The sequence below is a fragment of the Lepidochelys kempii genome, chromosome 10 (assembly GCF_965140285.1).
Source record: "Lepidochelys kempii isolate rLepKem1 chromosome 10, rLepKem1.hap1, whole genome shotgun sequence".
Taxonomy (NCBI): Eukaryota; Metazoa; Chordata; order Testudines; family Cheloniidae; genus Lepidochelys; species Lepidochelys kempii.
The window spans coordinates 58,498,374-58,513,711 of NC_136389.1; the positions used below are offsets into that span (position 1 = coordinate 58,498,374).

At 38.2% G+C, this 15,338-nt stretch overlaps 1 protein-coding gene across 3 annotated transcripts in view; it reads left to right on the forward strand.

Moving 5' to 3' along the window:
* ADAM10 (ADAM metallopeptidase domain 10) overlaps positions 1-15,338 on the forward strand; it is a 127,743-nt gene that overhangs the window by 53,933 nt on the left and 58,472 nt on the right. For 2 of the 3 annotated variants that reach the window (XM_073303751.2, XM_073303750.2), the window contains exons 3-4: positions 12,253-12,371; positions 15,122-15,280. In XM_073303751.2, coding sequence (XP_073159852.1) covers positions 12,269-12,371; positions 15,122-15,280 — 262 coding nt within the window. In that variant the 5' untranslated portion in view covers positions 12,253-12,268. Of the gene's footprint in view, positions 1-481; positions 632-12,252; positions 12,372-15,121; positions 15,281-15,338 lie in introns of those variants that run through there. The other variant, XM_073303752.2, reaches the window with a different exon arrangement.

The following is a 15,338-nucleotide window of genomic DNA, read 5'->3' on the forward strand; positions in this document are numbered from 1 at the left end:
GACCTTGCGTTGAAAAAGGTAGAAACTTTGATCAAAGGAATGAAACTGTCCCAAAAATTGAAGAGTAATGGTAAATTGCCTTTCAGGGAAAAAGGAAAGGACTCTTCTCAGCATAGACATTGCCAACATACCAACAGCAGAACAAATATAATCTTAAATAGGTAACTCTGAAGTTCTATTATAGGGTGAGTTTATTGTGCTAGACATTAATTAATAATTGATTATTTTAATTTAGGACAGGATTTGAAAAATTTACTTCACACCTCATAGTCCCAGAATTAAGTCTGCCAATCAGGGTGAAAAATACAGGTATAACCAAGACCCATGCATATTCAAAGGAATAATAAACTGTCTTCTGTTTAACTGTACTGTCAATTAGCTTTCTACTTAATGAATTTAAAAAAGGTAATTTACTATCTCTTCCTTATACTTTTTTTTTCTAACTTGTTCCATCAGTCTGTCATCCACACCCACTAACCCCCCCCCCCTCCCCCCGCATAGATTCTGCAAAAATTGATGACACTCCCCTGGGAAAGATTGCTACTCACCATGGGTGAGTGAACAAGTGGATTTTTCAAGTGCTTTCTGAGGACAAATGACTACATCTGCATATTACTAAATCATATTACAGGTACACTCAAAACAGTTTTTCAAAGGCTCCACAGTTTATCACTAATCTAAGATTTTTTCAGATTTTTATTGCAAATCATTTCGTATAATTCCGTTTGAAGTCAAGTGTCTGAATTAGCTTCTGTTGGAATGTGTAGCCTTTTAGAAAAAAGCCGTTTTTAAAACACGTGATATATGACAGTTTTTAATTTTTAAGTGTGTGTAAGTCGAAAGGCCTTTCACATGGTTAGACCTGTGGATATTTTTGTGGTCTGTAAGATTAATTTGATTCAAAGATTATTTAAGACCCTATTTCAGTATTTAATATCTATTATAAAAAGGTTTAAACTTCAGTAGCAAAATACCATCTATACGTTTGCTTCATTCTTTGACTTACAAGTAAGGATGGCTACATCTGATAACTGTCAAAAATGCAAATTTTCAAAAACTAGAATCCTATCTTAAACCAAATGTTTTGAACAATTTTTTAATGTGCTCACCTAATTGAGTATTTCTAATGGTATTTTCATTGGTCAGCACTGACAACAGAGGGCACCTATGGGATGGCTTGCACAGTTGGGCCCTGAGTGACCAGTGGATGCTGTTTGCAGTGGGTGCAGTGCAGTTGCTCCCCAGGAGACTGACAGGAATTGTTGGTGGCAGCAGTTCTCTGCTTTTTGTGCTCATCCTGCATGTTTCTGAATGTAGTGGCTCCAATTGGCCAGTGTAGTCAGCACTGTATGGCTGCCTTTAGCAGTGGAGTCAGAAGAGTGGGCAAGCAGAGTAGGAAGGCAAAATAATCATACTAAGCCAAAAAAGTGGCAGTGTAGTTACCATACAGCCAAATCAATGCTTTTAATTGATAAATCTTAAACAAGTTTGCTAGAACAAGCTGGGTAAGAAAAACGTTCAGCAAATTATCTTGAGTTCAGACTATAGGCCTGTGGCAATGGGGATTAGCCCCTTTAATTATATGCTACTGAACAGCCCAACTACATTCAGGCATGGTACCCTGGACTCCAGTTACCACTGGGTTAACATGGAACAAGATTAATTTCTGGATGCCATAACCTTACTGCCGCAAAAGTAGATGCTGTTGCAAAAGGGTGCGCATCCTGACAATACTGACAGTTTAGAGAGCCTCTTCAGTGAAGGGGAGAGGGAAAGGCTGGTCACGATGAGACAATTAGTAAGGACATTTTTAATTCTAAAACATACTGGTCTTATTCCAGTATTCACATTTTCAGTTAAAATGTTCTTAATGTGCTGGTGGTACTGCAGAGTAAGAAGTCTTCATCTCCGCTACAGGCATAACTTTGGAACATATAAATTATCTGACAATCACTTAAGCTCAGGATGGGAATGAGCCTTATTTGGCAAGTAGAATTTTGAGGGGTTTTTCCTTACCATTCAGTGGAACTCTTTAGATTCCCTTCAATTTTCACTTGAAATTAGTCCAAACCACTGACTGTTTTGATGGATAAGTTCATTTTTATTAATGTGTTCAAGCTGATGTTACTTCAGCAATGATTGTCATGAGGTTTTTTTTGGGTAGGGAATGGGTATGTTGATTGTGCAGTCATTATGAACTGAGGGTTAGGGGCACCGTGGTCCCAGAGCAGTTTGCTAACATGTTATGCTAGTTTTTTAGTCTTTGATGTAGTATAGTTCTTTTTATAGCGCCTTCAATCTTCAAAGCTGTTAAACACCTGGATATGTTAAACCAAGTAATTACTGACTACATTTGAACAGGTCATGAAAATGAAAGGTGCTAGTTTCACTGAAATTATATTGATATATTTGTCATCTTTAAAAGTGATATGCAAAGCATGCAGCCACAAATGAGATGGACTGAGGCGACAATATTTTACCTCAACGAACAGGGGGAGGATTTCTTCTCCACTCTGTCAAGAAGTGACTCTCCTCTGGGAGTTGTGTATTGCCAGCTCAGTAGATATAGAAGCATCATATCTGCTGGGAATATAGAATGACCTAGCAGACCAGCTGAGCAGATCATTTACGAGTCACCATAAGTGTTCTCTTCGCCCTGATCTGGCCAAATACATCTTTCAGCAGACAGATTCCCAAAGTGGACCTATTTGTGACAGTCCAACAGAAAGCATTAGCAGTTCTGTTCCATATGAGGTCACAGCCCAAGTTCCGTAAAACAACTTTTTACTGATATGGTCAGGCAAGACTCCTCTGTGCTTTTCCACTAATCCCATTCATTTGCAGGATGTTGTTAAAGATAAAACTGGACTAGGTTAGTGTCACACTTATAACCCCAGCATGGGCCATCAGCACTGTTCTCCACTTTCCTGGCACTGTCTGTGAAACCTGCAGTTTCACTTCCAGTAGACTCAGACCTAATCTCCCAGGATCACTGTTGCCTACTCCACCTGAGCCTACGGTCCCTTCGCTTAACTGCGTGGATGCTCCATGGATAGATGCTAAAGATCAGGCTTGCTTGGAAGATGTTCAAGAAGTAAAGCCTTCTGTGAGAGCTAGTTGCTAAATGGAAATGTTTCTCCATCTGGTCTTGCCAATATGAGGTATCACTGACCGGTTCATTAGTTCAACAAATTCTGGACTACATATACCTGAAACACCAAGATTTGGCAGTTATAACATCAAAGTACATCTGGCTGTTTCAGTGTTCCATCCTAAAGTGGACAATCATTCTGTTTTCTCCAATGACCTGGCCATAAGGTTTTTAAAGGGCTTAGTCAAATTATATTCTCAATTGCAAGAGCCCATTTCCCCAGGGGATCTAAACTTAGTATTGCCAAGACTTATTGGTTCCCCATTTGAACTGCTGGCTACCTGCTCGTTGCTGCATCTGTCAATGAATGTGGCATTTTTTGTGGCCATTACCTCGGCCAGAAGAATAGAGAGCTGCAGGCATTAATGTCAGGACATCCTATATGATCTATTTTAAGGACAAAGCTTACCTGCGTCCTCATCCAAAGATCGTCCCAAAGGTGGTTTCCTCTTCTTCCATAATCCAACCAGTTTATTTGCTTGTATTCTACCCAAAGCCACCTACAACCAGAGTGGAAGAGTGTTTGGATACCTTGGACGTCAGAGCCTTGGCTCAAGGCTCCAGTGACAATGGTGGAGTGAGACAAGTTATTCTCTAATCTTTATTGAAATAGATTGTGATTCCACCTCCTGTCTTACAGTTTGAAAGTTGCCAAGAATGGAATGCATGTGTGCAATCATGGAAAAAATAAAATACAGTTACTAACCTGTTCCATAAGTTATTCTTTGACATGTTTTGTACATGCCCATTCCAGAACCCTCCCTCCTACCTGTCTCATCAGAGGTAGAGCAGAAAAGAACGGGGGAGGAGGGGCAGGAATGACTTTGCCCTTTAAACCTGCATGCAGTGGCAAATGGCAGTAGGGGAAGCCTGAGCTGCCCAACAGGTTCTGCTGAAGGAAGAAATTTCCAGTGGCTGGGTGCTTGGTGCACCGACATTGCGAGGAATGGACGTGCCGTATATCTCAAACAACAGTTATAGAACAGATTAGTAACAGGGTTTTTTCAGCGTTTAGAAGATACTCAAAACACAGACTCTAAAAAGAATCTATTGGTTTATAGGGTAAGCCGTTCCATTGCATGCTTAGCTCATTTTTTCCTACAGAAATTTTATTAGTGAACTGAAACATATATATGAAAGAGCTCTCTGTTATAAAAATGCCTGCAGTTTGGACTGATCACTTTAAACTCAAGTTTGGATCCAGATGCAGACTTTTTCAGGGCTTCAGAGGCTGTTTTTTATTCCTGTTCATCTGGTCTGTAAAATAATGCTTTTGTCTCAGTATAAATGAAAGTAGTAAGGTTCTTTGTGTAAGAAGTAAACTGGGAATGGAAAAGTGGAAACTATTCAACTATGGGGAGAGAGAAAGTAATTAGAAGCTTGCTTTAAGTTGGAAAGAGTAACTAACAAATTGTGCGAAATTGGAAGGAGGAGATTAGGGACTCTAAGGCTGTATTTACATGCCTGTTAGTCTTTGCTTTGGTTAGAGCTGCATTTCCTAGTTTACAGGAACTTCTCTTGGTGAGATTTCCCAAGTTGTCTTGTGTAAAAGGATAACAGTTGTCTCCTATTTTTGGAACCTGATACAGAATTAAACACTAAATGTTTTGCATACCTTAACTGTTATCATATTTAGTCAAAATAAGCATGTCAGAAGTTTTCAACTGTTTGCTTTTATGCAGTAATACTGTGCATACCTTTTTTGGCTAAAATAAAATGTGTGATAGATATAATTAAAGCTTATGAGAAACTACCAAGGTTTTGTCTGAGCATAGGTAGCAACTGTTGTTTCACCTACAAATCTTTATGATAAAGGGACAGTCTGACCTCACAGTTGTAAATTTTTTTTAGTAAAATTGTTGAAACTGCTTTAAAATAGTCAAACTATGCAGTAACTTAAACATGTCTCATTACTGTATCTCCATGGTTGTATATAATCAGTTAATCTATCATAGATTATTATTGCTGTTGTTTTAATTATTTAGTGAAAAAAACAAAACCTAAAAATCAGCAGTAGTAAGCATGATTAAAACCATAGTTCTTGAACATTTTAGTTCAACTCTGTAGGTAACATCACTGTATGAAATGTACTTTTATGCTAATGTGGCAAACATGAAATATGAGAGAATTTGTACACTAGCTGTTTTTTGGCAATGAGTGAAAAAGATTATTTAACCAGTGTTCAAGCAACATATCTTAGCCTATGCTGGCTATTGGTATTGCCTGTGTGGTGTTCTCAGTTTTTTCAGCAATATGTGGCTGTAAGCAAGAAGGTCAAAGCTATATTTCAAATGTATCACAATTCAGTTTATACATTTTAAGAAGTTCTGCTATGTCCGTTTACATAATTGTACTGAGCAAAATGGTTCATTTGCTTTCATTGCTAATGATAGGTAACACATTAATAAAATGAGACTACAATGCAAATCCCCAAGAACAGAAATTCAAAGGTAGGAGCCCTATTGTCGAGGTACTACTTTGATCCCAAACTGTAAATTGATGATGTTGTTGTGGGTTTAAACCAATATCTACCTTTTAAAATATGTAGTACAGAATTTCATCATTACCACTGCCTATCTAAAGTTTGGGGCTTAATTTAATTTAAATTGTACTTCATCCTTGAAATAACTTTCATCCCGCTCCCATTTTTTTCCCCTTGGAATTAAAGTCGAAAATTCCCGCAACTCATTAGAAAAAATTAGTGCTAGTGACTCACCAAACTTACTGAGTTATGACTGATTATTCTTTTGCTACCCTGGAGTACGTGCAAATGACCGAGAAGGCCTGTTAGATAATCTGATAAAAACATTTTTGGAACAAACAGATTTCTTAATTTAGGTAAATTAATTGAGGTGAGTAGGAAGTGATGAGGAAAGAGTGAAGTGAGTCTGTAAAAACATAAAGGGGTGTATTTTTATTTAAAACTCTAGTCTGTTTTTACTTGTGACTGGCTGATCGTTCAAACTGCTCTGTTCATAATAAAAAGTTCAATCACACTACTTTAATTAGCATTCGTGTGTAATCTGTAGTTTTACCCATATACTAGAACATAGTGGTGCCTTTAGAAATCAGGAATGCTAATTCCAGTGGATACTGGAAGTTTACCTTATATGCCAGTTTGTGTACATCCTGGGAATCCATACTTACCATTCTCAGCTATCAACAGAAAAAGCTTTATCATAAGGTACAGGCCATCTAAGCAAACCTACCTCAACAATTGCCATTGTGGAGTAGAAAGTGCAAGATTGACGAGTGATGTGTAAATACCTCAGAAGAATATTTTAGTGTCAGTTGAGACAGGGAGCCTGCTTATCCTACTCTGTGTAATTTTAGGTTGAATCCAATAATTCTGACTTTGTATATAATTTCCTTTTGTAATAAGGCCAGCTACATTCTCAATTCCACTTACTTTAGTTGAGCAAGTGTGTCCGAGAGGAGAATTTGGCCCTGATTATATAGTATTCCTACACCTGTTTTTCATTCCTCTCTTGAGTAGTTGTGTAGTTTTCAATGTTTAGATATAATAATAAGCTTGTCCTTTATTTTCCAATAGCTCATGATTGACTTCAGTTTATATGAATTAGAACTGGAAAAGTTTAGTCTTACAGTACTTTATTTTCAATAATATGCTACTGTATCACATGTAATACAGAGATCAAGGATCATTCTTTGCTCTGAGCATATAGACTAAGTTAAGGTTCTGTAGGCAGAATAAAAATATTTGAATTTCCTTTTAGAAAGAATACCATTCACTTGAGTCAGCTGTGACAGAGGTCTTGCTAGGATTTCTAGCAAACACCAATGAAATCAGGGAGACTAGGTCATTCTTTCACACATGGGCCTCCCCAGGAGGAAGATAGCAGTCCATCAGATGTGAGGGTGGAGATCTGTTATTAAAGTTTCAGCAGAGGGATCTAGTCAAAGGCTTGTCTACACACACCAGTTTGACTTAAATCCTTTTAAAAATGTATTTAAATTGGTATAACCTTGTTAACCTTGTGTATGGACACCTATATCTGTTTAAACCTGCCTTATTAGTTTATCTTGATTTACAGGCATAATCTGATAAGAATCTCCACACACAGGTTTTAACAGTCTGTTTAAAACAACACCTTTAAACCGGTGTGTAGACCAGGCCTAAGCAAGAGCATATTGTGAACTTCATTATATTGCGAATCATCAGCTGGATTAACTTTATTGTTTAAAATGGATGAAGTTGGTGACCAGGGCAGTTGTGTAACTTGTCAATGTAATATCAAAACAAAGTAATAGCTAATATTTTAGTTTTATTCTGTGACTGTGAATTCTTCCGTTTTCCATCTGTTTGTCATTCGGCCTCTAAATATTTATGGTTTACCAGTACATATAGTATATATGTCTAGAAATGTACTGTTTACATAAGGACAGGTTTCAGAGTAGCAGCCATGTTAGTCTGTATTCGCAAAAAGAAAAGGAGTACTTGTGGCATCTTAGAACTAACCAATTTATATGAGCATAAGCTTTCGTGAGCTACAGCTCACTTCATCGGATGCATAAGGACATCCTGTAGACACAAACTTTCAGTGAGACATTAGTTTTCTTCTTACTACCAAATATAAAGTTCATCTACCTAATCTTATAGGCTGTGTAACAGTGTGCATTTCTCATCCTGTCATAAATTACTAGTTTACTTGAAGCTAATCTACCAGATGTTAATTTTGAGGGTTGAGATTACTTTCTCAAAAGATTAGTACATAAAATAACATGCTGTTTGTTGCTGGAGTGGTGTGCACTATAATGGAGTAGGTTAGAGAACAGGAAACTTACTGCCTTGTTTCTTATTACTGAAGAAGAAATATGGCCATAGAAATATAAGGATAGTTGTGTTTGGAGGCTTGCTTATTGCATTTCATATTGGTGTTTGGATTGAAAAAATCAAAGAAAAAAACTTGTCTGGATATAGACTTAACTATCCATTTTTCTGAATTTAGGTGAAATTGAGTCTTAATATCAAGAAAATGTTGAAGATATTTTTAAGAAACTTTAACAGTGAACATATTTATTATATAATTGAGGTGTATATGGAACAAAATTGGATTGAAAGTGACTGACAATGTGACTGACTTCAGACATTAACCCCCATTATTTGTTTTATACTGTGAGCACAAATGGACAGTAGGTTTCACTATATAAACTATGAATCAGAATGTGTTTGTATTGTGTACATCTGAATGTATGGGGGAGAAATTGGTTTTTTTCTTGTATGTTTAAATAATGGATGTAAAAGATGTCAATATTGATCTGATAACTGTTTCCATGCCCGCAGATTAAGGGGAAAGTAAAGATGGAAAGAGTCAACAGTATTTATTATTATCACTACAGAAATGAAAATGACAAGCCAAGTAAAACCCTTTTTATGTGTGCTTATTTCAGGTTTGTCTCTCTAATTTGATTAGTTATTCTTCAAATACAAAAAAATTCTCTTAGCAGTTCTGTGTAATGAAATTTTCCAGTTTGGCATGTACCTGTAACAGCTATTGTAATTATTTTGATATATAAATTACTTGTGTTCAGTTATGGCTGTGGCTTATTTAAAAAGCCGATTACTATATCCATGTATGGAAAACCATTTAAAATAAAAATGCAAATCTGGAATTTAAAAAGAAAATTTCTTTCCAGTAGAGATGTAAAATGTTAACTGGTTAACCAGTAAGCATTAGTCTGAGGCAGGATGTATGCAGAGTTGTAGCCATGTCGGTCCCAGAATATTAGAGTGGATCATGGTATGCATCTATGTCACAAAACAAATTAGGAAGGATGGTTTAGTGGTTAAGGCATTGGACTGGGGCTAGGGAGATTGGAGGTAATACCCTGCCACAGGCTTCCTCTGTGAATCTTGGGCAATCTCTTAATCTCTGTTCCTCAGCTTCCTGTTTACAAAATGAAGGTAATATTATGTTGTCTTGTATATTTAGATTGTAAGCTCTTGAGAGCAGGGCCATCTCTTGCTATGCTTATATAGTACCTAGAACACTGAGTCCCTGATTTCAGTAAGAGTCTCTACAAGAGGAGAGGAGGATAATATTCTGTAACACAATCTCCATCCAAGATTTCAGTAAGGATAATTGTCTCTGTAGCCTGAGAAGGATGAATGTCCGTCTGTGTTGCAAACGTGAATTTACGTTATGTCAAGTCCGCCTGCCAGTGAAGCTCTGATTGGAACCTTTGTGTTATGAGGCACGTATGTTGTGAGGGAAATGTGTTCTTTGACAGCATCTCCAACTTCTGCCACTGTTCCCTTCCTATGTGATTCTAGAGCTGGGTAGGTTCTGCTGCTGATAGGGGAGCATTTGGTTCCTTGCTAGGAGAAAAGGGGAGGGTAGTATTTTAAAAGATGCATTTTAGAGAGCAAAGGGGACACACTTTCTCCATGAAACAGGCAATTCATAGTGCAGAGCACATGTTCTTTCTGTACAAGGTTGCATTTTGCCTCTTATACTGAAGTGCCTACCACTTTGGTGTGAGTAAGCCATCACACACAGCCGGCCAACAGAATTCAGCTTGCAGGCAGCCATGGTAAGCCCTAGGGGCATGCAGGTTCTGCTTCTTTCGCATTCATTTCAATGCTTTCAAACTGCCAGGCCCCCTTTGCCATAGCAAGCAATGCCTGGTGGGTTTGCTATATAAAAGGAGGGCCTACAGGCTCTCTGGGATAATCTCTTCACACAACACCCCACACACACCCCCAGCACTCACCACGTGGCTCCGATGAGGCTCTGAGCAGGGGTGAGCCCTTTAAACTAAACATGAACAGCTCAGCGCGGCTGGGTTTTCCCTCTATCGCGTGGCTCCAATAAGGTTCTCACTCACCAGAAGTGCCTTCTCCAGGGTCACAGTCCGGGAGGCCGCCTTGGGATTGGGGGGAGGCTGTTGGCTCCAGCGTTAAGCATAGTTCCTGGCTAGGGGGGAGAACTGATTCCCCACTTGCCGCCTGTGCACTGTCCTCCTCCTCGTCCTCCAATAACTCATCCTCCTCTCTCCGTGCAACTCCCCCCTTGCAGGTGTCCATGGACAGTGGTGGGGTAGTGGTGGCATCACCCCCCCTCCCCCCCAATTGCATGCAGCTCATGGTAGAAGCGGCTTGTATGGGGCTGAGACCCAGAGTGCCCATTCGCCTCCCTGGCTTTTTGGTATACTTGCCTGAGCTCTTTGATTTTTGTATGATACTGCTCTGTGTAGCCTTTTTCCGTCATGGCCCTGGAGACTTTTTAGCATATGTATTTGTGTTTCTTTTTTTGGAACGTAGTTCTGCCATAACAGATTCATCTCCCCAACATGTGATGAGATCCAGTACCTCCCGTTCAGACCATGCTGGAGCTCATCTGCAAATCCGGGACTGCATGGTCTCTTGTGATGGCATGGTCGCCTGTGATGATGGTGACCAAACAGGAAATGAAATTCAAAAGTTCCCGGGGCTTTTACTGCCTACCTGGCTCGTGCATCGGAGTTGAGAGTGTTGTCCAGAGTGGTCACAAGGGAGCATTCTGGGATAGCTCCCAGAGGCCAATAACATTGAATTGCGTCCGCAGTACCTGAAACCCGGAACTGCAATCTGGATTTTAACGCTACTCCACTTGCCAAGGTGGAGTACAGACATCTGATTAAAGAGCCCTTTAAATCGAAAAAACCGGTTTGGTCATGCAGACAGAATCAGTTTTATTTCAAATTAACTCTGCTAATTCCGAAATAACTGCGTACTGTAGACCCGGCCTTAGGTGGCTGGCTTCATGTGCATCCACTCCTTTGGTGTTTAGCAGTGGCAGCAGCACCTGTGTCCATCTCATTGTTTGAATGTACAGTAAGGCACTCCTGTAATGAGGAAGAGTCATACAATAGAAATAAGACCTAAATGAAACTGATATTGCAAACTTCATTAAAAACAAAACCCAGGTTGATTTTATTTTATTTTAAGAGCTTTCTAGTATTGGGAGGGTGATTCTACATGCAAAACATAATGTTTAAATGTTGCAGTCCTGATTAATTTAGATGACTAAAATAAGTTTCCAGGTAAAGGGGATTATTATTTTTGTTCAATTGGTCTATGCAGTTGTTGATTTTAAAAAATTCTTCAGTAATGTGGCACTTGTCATACTGTAATACAAATAATAGCATTGGAGTCAAAATGAATTTTGGGCTTAATAGTTGTGGATCACTAGTGGTGTATTAGTTATTGCAGCAATTACGATATTTCAGTTCTTGCATTTTTCAGACAATAACCTTATCTTGGCCTAGTGAAAGGACTGTTTTTATTCATTAATTACAAAGTTAGTTTGTAAAAATTGTCATGTTTATTTTAAAAAAAATTAAAAAATCAACCAAGTTGACATGTTTTATGTCTTGATAACTTTTTCTTCCACTTAAATTAGAGGTTGAATCATAAACTTGTGCTCCTGATTTCCAAAGAGAGATCATTTATATTTCTAGTGGGATTAAATGTAGTCTGAGTGTTAAATATAAGTAAATCTGTTCAATTTAGATAGAATTGAACTGCTATAGTTACATGTAGTAATCCCTACACATTTTTGTGGACTTTTTATTACAAGTGTTGGTGTCCATCTTATTTTTGAATTTCATATCCAATTAAGCCAACAGTATACCTAGACTTTAAGTCTCTATGCTGGAAATTGCAAGCAAAATAAACTGAAAATGAAGAGATTACTAACTTGAATAGTTTTATAATACTTTATCAAAGAAAAGATGGCTCTTCCTTCAGTTACTCCCACGTTTTATGGAGGAGTGAGAACAAAATCCATAGTTAAGGCTGAGCAGGTAAGATTAGGTTTGTGAACTTTAAGACTGGCCATGATTTCTTTCTCACATTATTTTGTTAGTACAGTTACATCAGAAACATCTGAATGCCATTATGTACTGAACTGAAATCCTTCTTGTAATATGTTTGCCTGTCTCATGCTCTGTGTAAGTAATATTGTTTCCATATTGGTAATATTTTTAGAGGATTTGCAGGGTGTATTTACAACCTACATTTTAACACAATCTGTATTCAGCAGTGTTTGTGTAATTGAAATTATATTTCAGTTTACTATCTTTTGTTTACTTCATAGACACTTCAACCTTCGAATGAAGAGAGATACATCCCTCTTTAGTAATGACTTCAAAGTAGAAATATCAAATAAAGTAGTTGATTATGATACCTCCCATATTTACACTGGACACATATATGGTAAGTACAACAATTTCACATTGACTAAAAAGTGCAATGATTTTAAGCAAATACTATTTTATTTTAATGTTGCTTTGACTTATGAAGTGGAAAATATTTGATCAAATTGTTCAAAAATATTAGTTTAAAATTTCCTTAATTGAAAAAATACTAAAATGTGATGCATGGACCGTTGATTAATCTTTTCCTAACTTAGTTTTGGTGGACTTACTGCAAAATATTTTCTTAACTTTTTTTTGGAGTCATTCAGAGTCTGAATGGCCTTCATTTTAAGTACCTTTTCAAGAATGTGGGTACTGCACTTCCGAATATAGTCTTTCTTTCTTTCCTTCCTTCCCTCCTTCCTTTCAAACAGATGGTGACTTCAGTCTGTATATTTTCACTTAAAGATGAACTAAACCAGATGGCTGAACACTTGATTTGACCATTCCCTATCCAGTTATACTACTAAGTGGCCCAACTACATTATCAGGCAACATGGTACCTGAGGGATTCTGACAAGCAATGTGGTGAAATTAGACACCCATATACCAAAAGGAGGCCCCTGTAAAAATTGTGTGTAATCTGGTGCTTAGCCCTTGGAACAAGCTGAACGTGGAAGCTAGTCCTGACCTTCCCCATGATGCTTTCTGGAAAAACTTGAAGTTTTCTACTAAGTTTCTACAAGGATTATGAAATGGCTACAGGTGATAGAGTATGAAAAATTGAATTTGATGCCCATTCAAATTTACTTCCATTTAAGAGTTCACATACCTTGAACTATATAACTTTATGCTCACATGAATGAATGGTGAAGGGAATCCAGAGAGTCTTCACCAGCATAGAATCAATAACTCAGTCATTAACTATAAATGCCTGCATTCCAGAATATATATAACTGGAGATGTAAACTCTGGGGGAGAAGAGTGGTCTCCCCTACTGGTGGTTCATACATTGTTAATGGGAACCAAAATCTTTTGTGTATCTCCATAAGAGAGCACCATCTACAAAGTGATGTACTTATGGTATCTTCCCCATCTTGCACCCCTCCTTGCACCCCATCCCCCCCAAAGTTGGAAGACATGCAGGGATACATAGTTGGTTTCCTTAAGTGTGTTCTGGGCTCAAATTTTGTGTGTGTGTGTAAATTTGTGGTCTTTTTTGTTTTCATGGTTGTCTTGGGATACAGCCCCTACAAAATGTTGTGCTTTTACATTTCAAAGTGCTTGAATGCTTGTGTATAGCCAGACTGTCTTCAAGACAGCTATGTAGTGGAAATCTGGGGTTATTTGGTTAAAGGGTTCGTGAGAGAGGGTCACACAAATGACCAGCTTTTAATTTGCTAAGTGCTCTAAAATCAGGTACACAGTGAAGCTAGGGTAGGGAGCTGAAAATAAGCAGGCAAAGCTTATACCATGGACTGGTACGTAGTTCTCAGAGCTTGCACGGGTGGGATGTAAGGTCAGGGTAATTGTAGGACGCTCATCTTAAGACTAAAGATCAGTTTGCGCTCTTCAAGGAAATGCTTAGTGAATGAGAGGCTCTGGCAATTGATCTACTCACCTCAACTCAGCTGGTTGCTTGAGGAGGCTGGTGCTCATCTGCAGTCCCAGTGACCATGAGTTCAGATCCTCTCCTCTATCTGACTCTTGTGATTGAGTTTTAAGCATGTGGAGACTACATACAGATTCATCTGGGTTCATCTTGTCTCTGGAATCAGAGCCATTCTCAAATGCAAATGATCTGCTGGGTCCTAAAGGGGTACCCAGGCTGAAACTTTACTCACCAGTCCTGCTGGTCTTTCCAACTGCTAACTGTAGACATGTGAGAAGTGCTAGCAAAGCCTCTCTACAGCACCCCTTTGGTCCTATAATTGCCCCTTAATCATGCCCTATATAATTTTTTGAAAACTGGAAATTCACATGGAAAAATATATTTGTAGGATATACATGCTCCGCCATTGCCTTGTGCCTCATTCTATTTCAGAACATAAGATGAACTTCCCCAATTTAAACATTGGCAAATAAGCAAATGAAAAGTTGAAATGACTTTCCCATATGAGCTTAATTCTTTTTTAATCCTTGATGCCTGAACAGAGGAGTCTTCATCATCCCTTAGTCTCTTCCAACCAGTAGCAAGTATTCAGATCACTGATGCTTTACAGAATACAGTGAGTGTCCATTTAATAGCCTGAATAGGAGTGCTGATTTGGAGCTGTACAGGGCTTGGTTAGGGAAAGGGCGTTATGATACTGTGGTAATCCCAGTTCCTGTAGCAATCCCTGTGGGGGGAATCACTTGGTATTGTGGGAAAGTATTGCTTTAACACTTTTCAATGTTTTGCTTTTTAACACTTATTTTGTTCTTGTAACACTAACCTTTTAAGATACATATAAGAGGACCCTAATTCTGCATTTCTTGGTTTGCCAATGTTGGAATTTTAGGAATTAGGCTCATATTCTGGACGATCATGAGTACAGGACTTTGCTGAGTACCTATTACTTTCTGTATGTTAACTGTTTCGCATGTGAATAAAAATATATCTGAGGTGGTCATGGGAATTTTAGTTTTAGAGCTTTGTTCTTCAGACTTTCCTTTTCAAATTCATATTTCAGGTGTACTCTCGTAAGTAAGGTTAATTCACACACTGTTTCCCTGTATTGATTTCAGAGTGTATTCTTTGGAATCGTTTTTGTATATAAACTGTAAGAATGTTTTGAGATGGGTATAAATGTTGTTTTTTCAAAACACATTTGCTGCTTTCTTTAATAGGTGATCAGGGAAGCTTTAGCCACGGATCTGTTATTGATGGAAGATTTGAAGGATTCATCCAGACTCACAGTGGCACCTTTTATGTTGAGCCAGCAGAGAGATATATTAAGGACAGAACCCTACCATTTCACTCCGTCATTTATCATGAAGACGATATTAGTAAGTACTCCCACTTTGTGCTGTAGACAAAGCGAAAACGTTTTCATTAAATGTCAAA